Source organism: Hippocampus bargibanti, linkage group LG07 (genome assembly GCF_051943395.1).
Source record: "Hippocampus bargibanti isolate YZ-2025 linkage group LG07, ASM5194339v1, whole genome shotgun sequence".
Taxonomy (NCBI): domain Eukaryota; kingdom Metazoa; phylum Chordata; class Actinopteri; order Syngnathiformes; family Syngnathidae; genus Hippocampus; species Hippocampus bargibanti.
Window position 1 is genome coordinate 16,309,109 of NC_142740.1, and position 16,384 is coordinate 16,325,492.

Sequence of the window (16,384 nt, forward strand, 5' to 3'; positions counted from 1 at the left end):
GTGTCAGCCAGTGACGTGATCACAAGCTTTAGATTCCTGGATCAAGCTTGCTGCAGTTCATCAAGTTATTATTTCCCTCATCTTTTGTTTGTGTGTGTGCGTGTATATGTGTGTGCGTGCGTGCGTGTGTGTGTGTGTGTGTGTGTGTGTGTGTGTGTGTGTGTGTGTGTGTGTGTGTGTGTGTGTGTGTGTGTGTGTGTGTGTGTGTGTGTGTGTGTGTGCGAGCGTGCCCGTCTCTGAAATTGAAATTCCATTCGCCTCCATGCGAGAAAGGCCGTTTGTCTTTTATTTGCCGCAATCCATGGTGGTCCTGGCTCATTTAATTCAGTACAGTCGTTGAATTTGAATTTACAGAAGAGACAGAATCAATGCAACATGACCCCAATTAGCCACTTTTTTTATCAAACATGCCAAGCCAAGAGGGTCTAATGTGTGTGTGCGCGCGTGTGTGTGTGTATGTCTATGTGTGTAAATGAAAAAGTGCACTGTACATAAAGGGAAATGCTGCCCCATGTTTACATTTAACTGCATGTGCACTCGCTGTAAGAGCCAAAAGAGAAGATGCAAATCATCAGATCAATCACATCGATCAAGTGTCCGCTGTGGGATGTGTCTGACCTATCAGAAGGTCTGATTCATAAAAGACTGAAGTAATGATGGATTTACTCACAGCAGAATTCAGCATGTAGCTACATTTCATATTTTATTGTCTACAGACTCTACACACTGATTTTCAATTGATGGAATGCAATAATACAATAAAAGAGATACAACACCAATTATGCAAAGATGGGCATTAGCGTGAATGTGGTTCACCACAGTCAAGCTGCTGTGCAGTATAAAGTCAAACAAAAACAACTAAACCTGCTCGAAAAACACACAATTAAGTATGATTAAAAACAGCCAATATCAAGAAAAAAACTCACAATTCAGTGTGATTTAAAAAATCAATAGAAAGTAAAAAGTAACTAATGGGAAAAAACACGCCTTCTCTAACACTGCTTGGTCCGCACTGACATAAACCAAACATCGATTTAATGAAGTGGGCATGAAAAAAGGTTAGCAAGGAGTTGGAGCCAAAAATATGACAGAATTTATTCCATGAGGGACACACACACAACCGGCATGCAAAAAATAAATGACAACAAGATATGTTAGAAAACCAAGTTGAACAAATGCACCAAAATTCTGAAAAAAATCACCTCTGGCAGTGTCAAGCCCCAACCACACTGCATTGTGCTAATTCGGCACATTATAAATAGAGCATTCATTCCCTTCAGATTGTGCCCTTCTAATCCTTCTTCTTTTCCTTTCGGCTTTTCCCTTCAGGGGTCGCCACAGTGAATTAATGTCAATCCCGGTTTTGTGCATCCTCTTCTCTCACACCAGCTACCTTCATGTCCTTTTTGACCACATCCATAAACCTCCACTTCGGCCTTCCTCTTGGTCTCCTGCCTGGCAGTTCAAGGCTCAGCATCCTTCTGCCGATATAGTCACTCTCTCTCCTCTGGACATGTCCAAACCATCTCAGTCTGGCCTCTCTGACTTTCTCTGCAAAGCCTCTAATATGAGTTCTCCCTCTAATGTACTCATTCCTGATCCTATCCAACCTGGTCACTCCCAAAGAAAACCTCAACATCTTCAGCTCTGCTACCTCCAGCTCTGCTTCCTGTCTTTTCTTCAGTGGCACCGTCTCCAGTCCAAACATCATGGCTGGTCTGACCAAAGTTTTATACACTTTTCCTTTCATCCTAGCTGAAACCCTTCTATCACACATCACACCTGACATTTTTCTCCAGCCGCTCCAGCCTGCCTTGACACGCTTCTTCACCTCTTTTCCACACTCTCCATTGCTCTGGACAGTTGACCCCAAGTACTTAAAATCCTCCACCTTCTTTATCTCTCTCCCTGTAGAATCACCCTTGCACTTGGATCCCTCTCATTCACACACATATATTCCGTCTTGCTACGACTGATCTTCATTCTTCTCCTTTCCAGGGCATACCTTCACATCTCTAGTTTCTCCGCCACCTGTTCCCCGTTCTCGCTACAGATCACAATGTCATCTGCAAACATCATGGTCCAAGGAGATTCTTGTCTAACATCGTCTGTCAGCCTGTCCATAACCATAGCAAATAAGAAGGGGCTCAGAGCTGACCCCTGGTGGACTCCCACCTCCACTTTGAATTCCTCCGTCACACCGACAGCACACCTCACAACTGTCTTACAGTCATCATACATGTCTTCACATGTGCCCTTCTAATACAACTCACAAAAATTGAACTTGACCAAACAAACATTTAATCATTTAATGTTAACCTGTTCAGTGTAATTTGAGTCAATTTACTTAATCATCTAATCAAGTTTCTCATCTGTTTTAGCACCTGGGAAAAAAATCCAGTTCTGTTTTTTTTTGTGCAACCTAAAATGGAATGGTTGCTCATCAGGTAGCGACCAAAAGCTCACAGGAGAATTTAGCCAGATTAGTAATTTGACACAGTAAAATGTCAAGTCTTTACAACTGCTTTTGTAGTTTTTTTGTAGTATAATTAATCATTTTTAGCTTTAGTCATGATTAATGACTAGATTAACCACTAGGTTAATCTAGACAACATATTTTCTTTGTTCTATCCCTACAATTATATCCTGCCTTTCACCGGTTAGACTTGGTACTCCAATAAATATACAAATGTTAATTATGTTTTTTTTCTTCTCTCTCGCACTATAAAAATCAGTTAAGATGTCTTAAATTGGTATGCGAGGCTATATATTTTTGACATTGGGTGATGTGAGAATGTGCATGTGTACCTAATACTCTGGCAGCGAATATATATTTGCAGTGCGATGAGGAGAGATCGTGAGCGTGAATCTGATGTGCATGAAGTTGCACCATTTATCTCCCTTCAAGACAAGCATGTTATCTGCTTGTGCGTGAACGTGTGTGGATGTGTGTGTGTGTGTGCGTGTGTGTTAGTGTGTGTGTGTGTGTGTGTGTGTGTGTGTGTGTGTGTGTGTGTGTGCGTGTGCGTGTGTGTGTGTGTGTGTGTGTGTGTGTGTGTGTGTGTGTGTGTGTGTGTGTGTGTGTGTGTGTGTGTATGCCTGTGTGTGCATGTTTGTGTGTATGCTGCCGCCTACTGATTACCTTTTATTATTCAGCATAGTGTACCATTAATCCTTCACAGAAAGCCGGGCTTTTGTGTGAGATTTCAAGGACAAGCATAAATATGAAATGTTTTATTTCCTCTTCTGATCATTAATATAAGTCGCGCTGCCTCGGGAGCGACTGCATGATATATATATTTTTTATTTACCACACTTGTGGCTCTGACTTATTCAGACTACGTTGAAGAGATGCATAACATGACATGCAAGGCCATCGATATGAAGTAGGCCAAGGGTGTGTGACAGTACCGAAAGACTGGAGGATTCCAGTCAGAAGAATCAGTCACACTTGTTTTCATCACAAGGCACACGATAGTGATAGTCTCATGGTGAACCCACACAAATGGTTTTTGTCATTTTCACTCAAATTCCAGGACCCGCAGAATATTGAATTTTAGGACAACATAAACATCCAATGTAGCGTAAGAAACCTTAGACTTTCTTCTTTCATCATAAAAAAGAGTTAATTCCTAAGTTACATGGGTCTACAGTATTACGAGGTGCAAGTGGCGGCGGCTGTACATAAGGCAAATGTCGCATACTCGCGGAAGAGAAAAATAATCCAGAGGTCTGACCAGCACTCTATCGGCACGCTAGAAAAACCAAAGCCCGAACAAATTCGTGAATGCTGCTTCATGTCATATTTTTCAAGTCAATTTGACACTATTGACTTGATCTCTTTTTCGAAAAGCGTGACATCAATCCTTTTAGGATAGACAAAATGCCACCCAATGTAAAAGCTTCATATTTTATGTCTGATGACCCCAAAAGTTTCATTTGTACTGCCAAATGTATCTTTATTGTGATTATAATTTTTTATAAAGATATGGTTTGTCTGTACATGTAAAATAACCTGAAGTTGAACTGCCGTGGACAGTGTTTGTTTGCGTCCTTTGCCTAATGGTTAGAAGGCCTTGAGGTTGACACCTTTGCCAAATCCTCATCATTTTATAGGGCATGTCTTCCTGCTTTCTACTTTCATGTTGGTCTCATTTATGCAATAATTCAGGGCAGGGTGGGGTGACTGTCTGAAAGTTGCGTAGTGTGCTCTGCATTAGCGGAAAGCTCAGATCATTTTTAATGGAACCCAAACTTGCCGTGTGACATTGGTCTTTGATTGAAACGATGCATGTCACCTCTGTCGAAAAAAAAAACCAGAGTACGTTGGCGAGTCCACAGAGGTTAAGGGTGTTACTCAGGAAACAATGAACCATCCATTTGATCAACAGATGCCACGCATTTAAGCCCGACGGTGCGCACGTCGTTTGCCAGATGGTTGCGCTGATTAGCACGTGTATCCTCACAATGATGCACGATGATGCATTTGGAAAATGTCAGCCGCTCCCCACCCGCCGGTGCGCAGCAAAAGGAATAAAAGCGAAACAAAACAACAAATGGCGGGATTGAGCTATGAAAGGAATCTTTGTTCGCATGCGAGAAGTAGGTAATCGCATGTGCCTCTACGCACAAAAAATGTCAAACAAAAACGTCTTTGTCTTTAGATTTAGTGAAGCAGCATGTGGCAAGGTTATTTTCAATGCTCAAGGAACTGTAAACAGTCATATTCATGCCATGAGATGCCCGCTTGATGAGAAGTAGAAATGTTGTGGAAACGCAGGCATCGAGAAAGCATGCAAAGCACTGTCCTGTGACTATGTTAGAAAATGAGGGGAAAATGGATGGATAATGGTAAAAATGCGTCTGCGTAAGCTCTCAATCGTACAGGAGTGGTCCATCGATGAGAAGGTTTCTTCAGCCGTCATCTGTACTTTTTTTGAAGGTGTCGGATGTTTCGCCCCCTAACATTAGGGCATTAGGGATATATAAATAGGGTCGATACGACCCGCAAAGGTTTTTTTTTAACAGAATATGTATCTTTATAATGGGAAATGACAACAGCACAGTCCTTCATGTATCCATACCTTTATCTGAATCTTCACTAAAATGTGATAGCAAAAAAAATGCAACAACTCCAAAAAATACCCTTTGGCCAAATTTTCACACCATCACAGCTAAATATGTGTTATAAGCAGAAAGACGCATAAAGGGACTGTCACGCGTAGCTATCAGTATTCAAATACGAATAGCTTTCTCGTTGTGTCAGCTTGTCGAAGAAAGCTACTTTATTATTCATTTGGAGTTGTTTTCCCTTTGGTTCAGAAAAAAAACACGCATCACTATTTAAATCAGTTCGATGAAAGCATCTGTTTTGAGTGCTTATTACTTGCTCCAGCGGCAGACAGTCCTGGTGGCTATAATGACTCTCAGACTTTCCATTCTTGCTTGATTTCAATGTATAATTAGCATAATAAATACTTTTGTTGCACGCCCAGGCTCCTTTTTGCAGAGCAATCACAACAAAAAACAGCTCAAGACTTTTTCCACACACCTCTCGCAATAATGTAAATCTAGATTTGCTTATATAAAATGAACATCACGTTTGCGACCTCACAATGGAAACTACCTTTTGAAGCTACCTTCTTCTGTTTTTTCCCCTCAATGTTGGTATCCTCTAATGGTTGTGAAGAGCGCATTACTTTAAAGTCCATTTTTATTGATAGCGTGCCAATTCATAAGAGATAAGTTATCCCAAGGTGCTTTCCATATGAAGCTGGGCTCAAATTACACGACAGTATCACATCAGCAAGTGCAAAGCCAGGAAAAACACATTCTTTAAAGGACAACCGACGTCTCCGGACAAGTTGTGTCCATAATTTGTAAAATGGCTTCAAATGACTTTTACTGAGCGTATTTTACAAAGATTCCACCGCATATAGCTATATTTTATGTTTTAGGACTCGCGCTGAATATTCAGGAAGTCTTGTTTTTGAGTTGGTGACGAGTCCTCACATTATGTCATGAAAGGACCCCCCCTGACCGACAAAAAGACACATTGTAGCAGTCCTTCATCATGTCAATGTATTTTGCTGTACTGTTTATCTGAAAACCTTGATGTTGCACCCAAAAGCCGCCAGAAGAGGGCGTCAGAGCTCCATGGAAGGAATTTATCAGCCTGTACAACACAATACAATACAATACAATACAATACATACTGATTCATACGTATAGCATTTTAACAACAGGTGAAGGTGTAACAAAGCGCTGCACATGGACAACTATCACATACAGGAAATAAAGCAGTCGCAAAGATACGAGAAAGCACCAGGGACTAAAACTAATGCAACAATATTACAATACATTTTAAGTCTAAGCGGCTTTCAAAACTCTCAGACACTTATAAGATTAGGATGGATGGATGGATGGACGAACTTGAAGACAAAAAGTAGACTTTCAGACGTTTTGAGAACCAAGTTGAGAAATAAAAAGTAATTTTCCAAAATTGATAATCAAAGGTAGAGCTCAAGACTACGTTTTCAGAAAGATCGATGATAGCAATGCTCGAAAAGAGCTTCATCAGAATCATCTTTATTGCCAAGTATGTAGAACACGCAATGAATTTGTTTCCAGTCGAACACGCTGCACTAGTATCATCATCAAAAAATTGCAAAGAGGCACTATACAGTTCCATTTGGGCTACTGTTCAAAGAGTTAATGGCTTGGGGGAAGAAGCTGTTTAAATGTCTACTGGATTCATTCATCATCAATAATGGAGAAAAACAATCGTTTTTAAACTGAATTTAAAATTGTCGATACTTGGGACTAGTGATGGGAAAATTAAGCTTCATGCAGTACTTGTGATATTCTTTTGACTTCTCCAGGTGGTGCTCATGGATTGAATGTAAAGGTACTCACCTTAAAATGTGGACATGTCCTAAAAATCCACTGCATCTTTATACTAAGAGTGTCATCAAGAGGAGTTAAAAACGATCACAATTGCTTCATGAAGCTTCATTCTCCCATCACTACCTGGGACTGACTTCAGTTCTGTTGGCAGCTTACTTCACTTGTGGGCAGCATAAAAGATAAATGTGGATGCACTATGTTGGCTTTTTAACTCGAGTTTCCACTACTGCTCACCTGGAAAAACTGCTGAGTTTATAGTCAATCACCATTTGTTTAATGGAGTAAAAACTTAATACATTCTGTGATGAATCAATCAATAGCGGAATTTTAGAATATATTCCACAGCTACTGTAAGTATGAGTAAAAGTGACCAGACTAAGATGTACAGGTCTTTTTGATCTGGTAAGGACCTTTTTAAAGCTCCTCTGGTGGAGTTCTTTCAGAATGAAATCATTGAGTCTGCTGAAAATAAATCCTGATCAATTTGGAACACGCAACCCTTCGGCCGAGATATGTTTTTCAGATGGCTAAAGTCAGTCCAAATTGTGCCCAACGGTAGATACTGTATGACCACCAGTAGTTTCCAGTAGCTTCTCCACCCTCTTGATGACAGCGCTTTGCAGAAAGGTCTCCTCTTGTAGCTCGACATTATCACCACTCCAATCTAATGCTTTGCTATCTCCAATAAGATCAAGCCAACGAGACTTCCCCCGTTTGTCATGAACTCCCTCTTCAGCCACAAGTTACACCCTGGCACTCGCGTAATAGCACCTTAAAGTCCCTAAATGACCACACACCCCACCCAAGTATGACAGAATGTCCTCAGACCCGCTCTATATACCCGATGGTCAGAGAGGCTGCATTACAAGGTGCGAGGGTTGAAGTGCGTGTGGCCATTCGTAGGAGAATAACCGTCACCAGTTTAGCGCTCTAGCGTATTCTCCAGGGTCTTGCCCAAAGAACGGACGGATGCAGTGGACTAATTCATCACAGACCCACAGGATGCAAGGAATTGGAGGATTTCAGGGGGATAAAAAAAAGAAAAAGGACACAAGCACTCTCGTTGGACTGAAACTATTCCCTTGGTGAACAGTTGTAAGTTTTCCTTTGTCTGTGGAGCTCTTTCACTTCATTATTTGGACCTCTAGGAATTCAAACATTTGGTCCTTGAGATAGCTCTATTAATCTCATAAATTACTTAAGAGAACACAAAAAGACATGTTGCTGATGACTCTTCCTGTTTGTTTTTTTTTTTGTTGATTTTTACGGCGATTGCGAAGCCATCTGATTCTCCAAACAGAAGACGACATCAGTAGATTCAAATAAATAATAGGTTCTGATTACACTGGTCAACAGCAAAATTGAACCAGAGATGTCCCTCGAAATATTTCAATGCTGATTTCAGCAGTGGTCTTTTTTTAACTATTTCTGTGTAAGCTCTCAGTCGTACAGGAGTGGTTCATTGATTAAAAGGTTTCTTCAGCCGTCATCTGTCCTTCTTTTTCAAATAATCTTTCAAAGTATGCACATTATGGCTTTTACCATACTATATATTTTATTGCCCTAAAATGTCAGGAAAGAATCTGTCTGTTTCTGAACTGATACCTTTTTTCGTAAATATTATGAAATATTTTTGGACTTTTGGCCCAACTTATTGTTATTATATTATTCTTATTTTTACAAGGAGGCAAACAAATGTGTTAGGGGCAGACCACCATTGGCATTCCTACAACAGGCAGGAAGGTCGGGGCAACGGGAGATCAATCCACAGGAAAATGTCAGCGCCAAATTATGACATCGACTTTATGAGTAGGAATCGCTTTGACAAAAATGTAAATCAAAAGATATTTTTACCTTTCACTGGGGATTATCGGTTTCCCACAGACCCGCCATTTGAGCGTTTGATCTTTTTGAATGAGAACGGATTTGCACAAGCTAAATTTACTGTTTTTCATGTGCTTGTTTTTAAGTTTTCAACTATGCCGCATTCTTCCTTAGAAATTCAGATTCTATCTATACGTCACCACAACTTGAACATAACTTGTTGGGAACGGATGACCCCCTGCAGTCATGTATGTTATGTAGTGCATATTTTAGCTTAAATTTAAATGACCAAATTTGCTTCTTTGGGCTATATGCTGAGAATGTGTGTAAATAGAACTTGGCTGTAAGCAAGGAAAAGCAATTCCGCACGGATATGCAGATGCTTTTAATCAGCGGTGGCGATGTACACTATATTTACCATACCATTAGCATAAATCTCAGTGTGTGTGAAACAAATGTGATTGTTTACCCTATGTGGACCACCTCTCACATGGGGGTACTCTGCCAAGGCACCAGCTCACCGGGAATATGACGTGCTGTAAGGAAGCTACACACACCCCCCCCCCCCTCTGTGCCTCCCACCCATCCCACCGCCTCCTCGTTCACGTCCAATCAGGGCAAAGGTTTCTAGATTGAAAGGTGGTTCTCACGGGAGCTGTACTTCAGCGAGCGCGGATGCTTCGCCGCGAAGGCGGCCCTTTTTAGAGAGGCCATCACGCCGTGAGATTCTCCTCAAAATGGGTACTTTGGCATTCCCGGCATAATTGGAAACACTTTCCCAAGGAGGGCCCTTTTAAAATGCATTGCATGAAGGGGGGTGGGTGGGGTGAGCAACCAATTTCGATTCTGCTCATGAACCATCCTGCCGCTGCCTCTCAGGCATGCGCCATATATGTTATGACTGGCACATTTGTCAAACTGCCAACTGTTGTTTTGTGTCTTATTCCCCCCGCTCCCACACAAGTAAAGTGACATCTTTTTGTTTTCGCAACCTGCTTCCCCGGGCACCCTCTAATCGTTTCCATCAAGTTTCCCCCCCCCCCCTCCCTTCGGAAGTTGCATGGTAGTTTCATCATGTCGAGCAGCGGGGGCTCGCACAAACACGGCAGACAACCTCATTTTTCACAGGTTCACTTCCTCAGCCATCTTGCCTGATGTGTCATGACGAATAGCAGATATGTGACGGAGGCGTTCTTGCATTAGCTGGGAAATGTGCATGGCTGTGTGAGACTTGAAATACAATGTTGACAGTGTGTGTGTGTGTGTTTTAAGTTTTGAGTTTATATTTGATTTTTATTGTATGTATAGAGATTGTAACTTAACTGCTAAAAACTAGAGTTTTTAATTGTACTTTTGTATTAATTCCAATTGCTGTGATATTCTTCCTTTACAGGCTTGAGTTCCCCACCAGCCAACATCACCACCTCCGCCGTGCCCAGCATCGTCACGCCCATCGTCAATGGGTTCACCGGCATCCCTCATCAGCCCAACGGACACCCTGCCGTGGAGACGGTCTACACCAATGGCCTGCCGCCTTACTCCACCCAAAGCCCCACCGCTGCCGACACCCTGCAGCAAGCCTTCACCGGTGTACAGCAATACACAGGTGAATCTTCCCATCACTGTTATTAACTCATTCACTGCCATTCCCAAATGTATTCGGGAATTGAAAGTATTTTCCAGAATTTGTTCGGGTTTTGGTTTTTCTTGCGGGGCGGGGGGGTTCCGATAAAGCGCTGGTCAGACTTCCAGCAATGTTTTTCCTTCGCATGAGGGGACAGCATTTGCCGTTTGTACAGCCGCCCCATTTCAAAATCAGATAACCCCAGACTCATATACCTTAGGAATTAACCCCTTTTTTTCTGATGAGAGAAGAGACTCTAAGGTTTTTTACACTGCAATGTTTCATCTTTTCGATGGACTGTTTCCATTTCCTGAGATGAGCTGTGAACAGTATACTGCATGTGGCCACTTTATTTATCTATTACACAGTCTCTCTCCAGTCCTAAAACTCAATATTCTGTTGAACCTGCAATTTGAGTGAAAATGACCAAATACCCTGGCACTCGAGTGGACACATTTTTACACATCGTCTGGCAAAGAATGAGTTAATATTATCATAACTATCCATGGTTCAAATACAATGTATTGGGCATAAGTTAAGTGAATACATTTCTATAAAATGCTTTTCTTCTTCTTGAAAATGAATTGATATATCCGAGAACTGTATTTTTCTTTGTTGTACCACTAGAGGGAGCCCTCATTTGGTGGAAACATTTTTGCACATCGTCTGGCAGTGAATGAGTTCATGAATGTTAATTGTTTAAAATCCAAAGAGACCACAGACAATGACCCTGACTGATATTATATCATTTAAAAAACATCAGCAATGATCTCTTAGTCAAAGTGCACCACATCAATAGTGCTTCTTTGACAATAATAACTCTTGATGTGTTCCAGTGTGTATTACAGTAAAGATCATTTTCATACTTTGGATGACACGCTTTAGCTTGCCACTAGTTGCAACTGATTTGAAGGGACTCTGTACACCAGAGGGGTCAAAGTCAATGGCAATCAATATGTATTATTTCAAAATTGAAAGTTCACATATTACATACAGAACACACAACAAATTAATGAATAATTTGAAGTCAAGAATAATGACTGTTATTGTGGTTTACATAGGACAATTTCAAATTTTGGTTCGGACTTTAGCATCATGCATCATGGAATTTCACAAGTTTGTTTTGCTTTTGCGGGCCGAATAAAATGATGTGGCGGGCCAGATTTGGCCCCTGACACCTGTGGTGTACACTAAGCCACTTGGCTGAATGCGCCTGAGTTGGATCACAGTCACTTGATGCACTTACAGTATCTTTCTGCAACAGAGACTGTGCTTTGCTTTCTCACTGATGATACATAAATACTGTTGAGTATTATTCTAAAATGAGCTATTTGTATCCTATATTTCATTGTTACCGCTGGCGGTGTGGTGGTAGCTGAATCTGACTTACACCTCTCGAGCCTGGAATCCTGATCACCTGAAATTCATATTTCCAATTTAAATTCCAAAACGTGTGGGCAACGGTGTCATGAAAACCATGTTGTCAACCCAGCGCACTGTGTGACAGTTCACTCTATTTTGACCGCCTCAGTGTCCGGTGGGCCTAAAATGGAGTCTGCAATTTGTCCTCTTTCCTGCAAGAATTAAACGAGAAAGACTGTAGTTATTGCAGTAATAACAGCCAACAAAAAGTCACCACAACTGCAACCCACACGACACCAGTGCCCACTTCTCATCCATATTGAGATGGTACCATCATCCGGGAGCATCTTGCTCACGTGTTCCACTTGTGTTGTGGACCATAGCCCCCTAGACCGCCATCCACATTTTCACGCCACACCTCTCCCGTCCTCTCATAGCGATCTACCCGGCCACCACGCTGACTCCCATTGGCCAGACTTTGCCTCAAGCGCCCCAGGTCATCCAGCAACAGCAACAGCAGCAGAGAGAAGGTGAGGGTGAGAAAACATTATTACTTTTTTTTTAACACATCCGCACTAGATTTATAAACCACGACGAGCATGAGAGAGCAATATTGCTTCGGCACTGTACACATCTCATTCGCACATATTACGAGAGCAGAATATTACCCCCCTCATTCTCTTTCTGTGTAATAGATAAATAAAGTGGCCACATGCAGTATACTGTTCACAGCTCATCTCAGGAAATGGAAACAGTCCATCGAAAAGATGAGGGCGATAAAACACTGGTAATGTCCTGAGATTGTGTGGTGAGATAGAACATATAACGACACGTATAGACAGAGCAGAGCTATTTCCACTGTAATTAAAGAAATATTTTGTTCTTATTTGGGATTGGGAATGGTGGCAATATAACACTTCAAAGTCAAAGTCAGCTTTATTGTCAAATATGCTAATATGCATGACATACAGCACAGATGAAATTACTGTCCTCTCGGACCCAGCATGCAAGGCACTTATAATTACTTTAACAAACATAAACATGAAAACGCCAATTTGCCGGGAGAGAGAGGGGAGCCGCTGCGTGTTCACGCGCCGCCATCTTGGGAAAAAAAAATTGAAAAACAAATATGACAACACAAAGACACAGAGTCATTCATTCTTCAGGACTTGCTGTACCCTCTTTGTGATGACATGAAGCAGTTCTAGTTGAAAGAGGAGAGGATCAAAGCATCCATGTCAGCAGTGGATCAGGGACGTCATGGTGGAATTTGTACGTCTACTACAAGCTAAATGTTGAAAGCAAACACGAAGCTGTAGCATCCATTGACGAAAACTTGGTGATAAAGTAATTCACATTTTATTGTCAGTTGCCAAATTTTGGCGATTATTGTTTAACTTTGAAGAAGGAACACAAACACAACAAAATGTCCGCACCACTACTAAATTTCAACACACCCACATAGTGTTTTTTTTTTCTTGGGGGGATTGTGATATTCTGTTCAAGAAATATTATTGATTTTTTAATGTAGTATAAAACACAAGATAGCCACGATACCTCAGGCCACAAATGAAATCATTGCAATTACTTGTCATACCTGCTGTGTGAAGACTGATGGCCTGGTATGTCAAAACGAGAATGCTATTGATTTGAACACGTCTGTGACACAGGAGTTACATTCCATAAATAGTAACAATTTCGATTAAACCGTCTTGTGGTGATGTGATGTGTCAAAGAAAGATTATTATTCCTTCATTGCAGAGGATATATAATGTATGAGTATGAGCAGTGTTATCCGTCTACTTGCATTGCTCCACTGTTGGTGTCTATCTGTTGCTGAAAAGTTGATCATGTTGCCTCCTGAATGCTAATTGTTAGCTCGTCGGTAGCATTTTGCATTTCTTGTTAGTATGAAGCTAAAAAGATGAAACGGTGGTTATTTTGAATACAGAAAAGTATCATACATTTTTAATATGTAACTTTAGCTGTTCGGACATACAGTACATACCATAAACCCACTGCTGACAAATAATGTTACCGTAATTTCTTTTCAAGCATTTCGGGATATAGCAAAGCAAAAAGTGCAATTGACTTGGAATCTTCGAGGTGGCTTCGGTGAATTGCCAAACGTCTACACTTTCCCTTTTCCCACCACAATTGGATAGAATTGTCGACAGTCTTATCTTGACATCCTGGCGATTTTGTGTCATTGAAGAAATCCTATTGATTTTGGATGCAGTTTGACGCAAAAGTATAGATTGCTGAGGTCAGAGATAACATCTTTGTCTTACCCATGTTTAAACTCATTGGGGTTATTGACGTGTGTTGGAGGGGTACCGCGATTGATTTTGATCTGCCGTATCTGAGATATGTTGTGTCAAATGCCATAATTGCTCAGGTTTTATGTGAGGTGCTGTCGTTTGCAATATCTTTTCAAGTAATTCCCTCTTTGCTAATCAGCATTATGCAGATGCCGCGGTTTGGTAGTCGTCCAATCTCTCTAAACAGAAGTAACCTTGCCGATTTTCCACATACCACTAATGGACTCAGTCCTCTTCCTAATGTCCCACCTTAGGAAAATGACTCATCTTCATGGACTCGACCTGAAAAAGTGCACTGCAAGGAATAAAAAACAAATAACAAATAATTAACACTCAGTCTGTTTTTTTTTCCAGGTCCAGAGGGCTGTAACCTGTTCATCTACCACCTGCCACAAGAGTTTGGCGACAATGAACTCATGCAGATGTTTCTGCCCTTTGGTACCGTCATCTCATCCAAAGTCTTCATGGACCGGGCGACCAACCAGAGCAAGTGTTTCGGTGAGTTCGACAGCAATGCTTAATCAGTCACCCGCTTGCTTGCTTTTAGCACTGAACACAATTTATCAGTACTTCAAACTCAATGAAAACTAAATAAATAAACAAATAAATAAATAAATAAATAAATAAATAAATAAACAAGTGAATAAATGAGTGAATAAATACATAAATAAAAAATAATAATAAATAAATACATGAAATATCCCAAATTTGCATGTTACCAACAATAACACTTAAAACACTTAATGTGAGAAGAATTAAATCAAGTCAATCAAATCAAGGATTTTGTCACAAATACTTTTTTTTACCCGGTGTTCATTTACCCCATGAACGGTCATCTATCATGATTTGTTATTCCATAAATATGCAGATATGGCGTTACTAAACTGGTGCACTTTCACTCTGTAATCTATTTCTTCTACTGAAAAGCTATGCTGTTGTCAAATCCAAAGCAATGCAATGACACCATCTACTGTAATTTGTCAGTCATTACAATCCAAAAACGAACTGGTTGAGCATCTCTTCCATGCCTGAAAAACATCCATCCATCCATTTTCCAGACCGCTTAATCGTCATTAAGATCGTGGGGGGTGCTGGAGCCTATCCTAGCCGTCTTTGGGCCACCTTGAATTGATTGCCAGCCAATCACAGGGCACACATAGACAAACAACCATATCTACACTATGTGTACCTTTACCAGTCATGAAAATTATGATTAATTAATTAGTCAAAAACACCGTGTTGAATTTCCAGATCTCGCAAAAAGTACATGGAAATAGTGAGTCTTTTGTCACACTCGTTTCATTTCCGGCTACAAGATCCCTGCAGAAGTAAAATAAACGTCCCCTTGATATGAATCACATTTGTATGAAAACACCACAAAAGGTGCACATTTGTCAAACACCAAAAATGCTGGCAGGTTGACGATGATGTCAACTGACATGAAGAAAACGATTTTCACCCCGACTGACCTGCGCTTGCATCTTGATGACGCCGTTTTTTTGCTATCGGCCCTGCGCACATTGCGATTGCTCAATATGCATACTCAACTGTATGCACACGATAGACCCCCACAAGCCATGATGTCGTCGATCAAGATCCATATCAGTGTTTCCGTGCAACCGCATGACCTCACCGCCCTGCTGGTGCTGCATCAGCATTACCGTTCGTTCACCCCAATATATGTCAATACTTTCACTACTGAGGTTGATTTACGCACCCGCTGCCCCCCACCCCACCCCCACACACCTCATTTAGCTCTGTCAGCCAACACAGAGCAACCTGCCCTGCGGCTTACACAAACTTAAGGTGCCATGTTGGTTCTGTGTATGTGTGTGTTTGTGTTTGTGTGATGGGAGGGGGAGGCGGAACAAAGAGGGCAAAGGACAATTATAGATCAGCATTCATTTTCACTCCAGGGGCCAAATTGATCAGCAATTCTGCCTCCCCATGGGAATTTAATAACATATAAATTCATGAAAGAAGACCTATTTGCAGTATTGACGTATACACGTTGCATTTACAACATAATGTTACGCCCGAGGAAGGCGCGGCAACATCAATGTAATTAATCTGGAAAGAGGCAAAAAGAAAAAAAAGTAGCAATGACCCTGGACTGAAGCTGAGCAAAAAGGACAGGAGTTGTTTTACACTGCATTGGATGCAAAAGGGACCAACAAGGAATGCGGGGGAGAGCGGGGCGTCCGTTTTTGCAACTTCTGAAGTGCAGTTTCATTGTTGGGTGTGTGTGTGGGGGGGGGGGGGGGGGGGGCACAGATTTGACGTGGGCAGAGTAACACACCCTGTTGTGCTGAAAGCAATTATCTGACATATGTTTGACATTGTACTA

General features: G+C 41.2%; 1 protein-coding gene across 4 annotated transcripts in view; it reads left to right on the forward strand.

The window, feature by feature from the left end:
• Positions 1 to 16,384, forward strand: part of celf5a (cugbp, Elav-like family member 5a) — a 296,973-nt gene that overhangs the window by 270,899 nt on the left and 9,690 nt on the right. For 3 of the 4 annotated variants that reach the window (XM_088999949.1, XM_088999953.1, XM_088999952.1), the window contains exons 8-10: positions 10,124 to 10,336; positions 12,154 to 12,252; positions 14,392 to 14,535. In XM_088999949.1, the coding sequence (XP_088856075.1) occupies positions 10,124 to 10,336; positions 12,154 to 12,252; positions 14,392 to 14,535 (456 nt within the window). The remainder of the gene's footprint in view (positions 1 to 10,123; positions 10,337 to 12,153; positions 12,253 to 14,391; positions 14,536 to 16,384) is intronic. The other variant, XM_088999950.1, reaches the window with a different exon arrangement.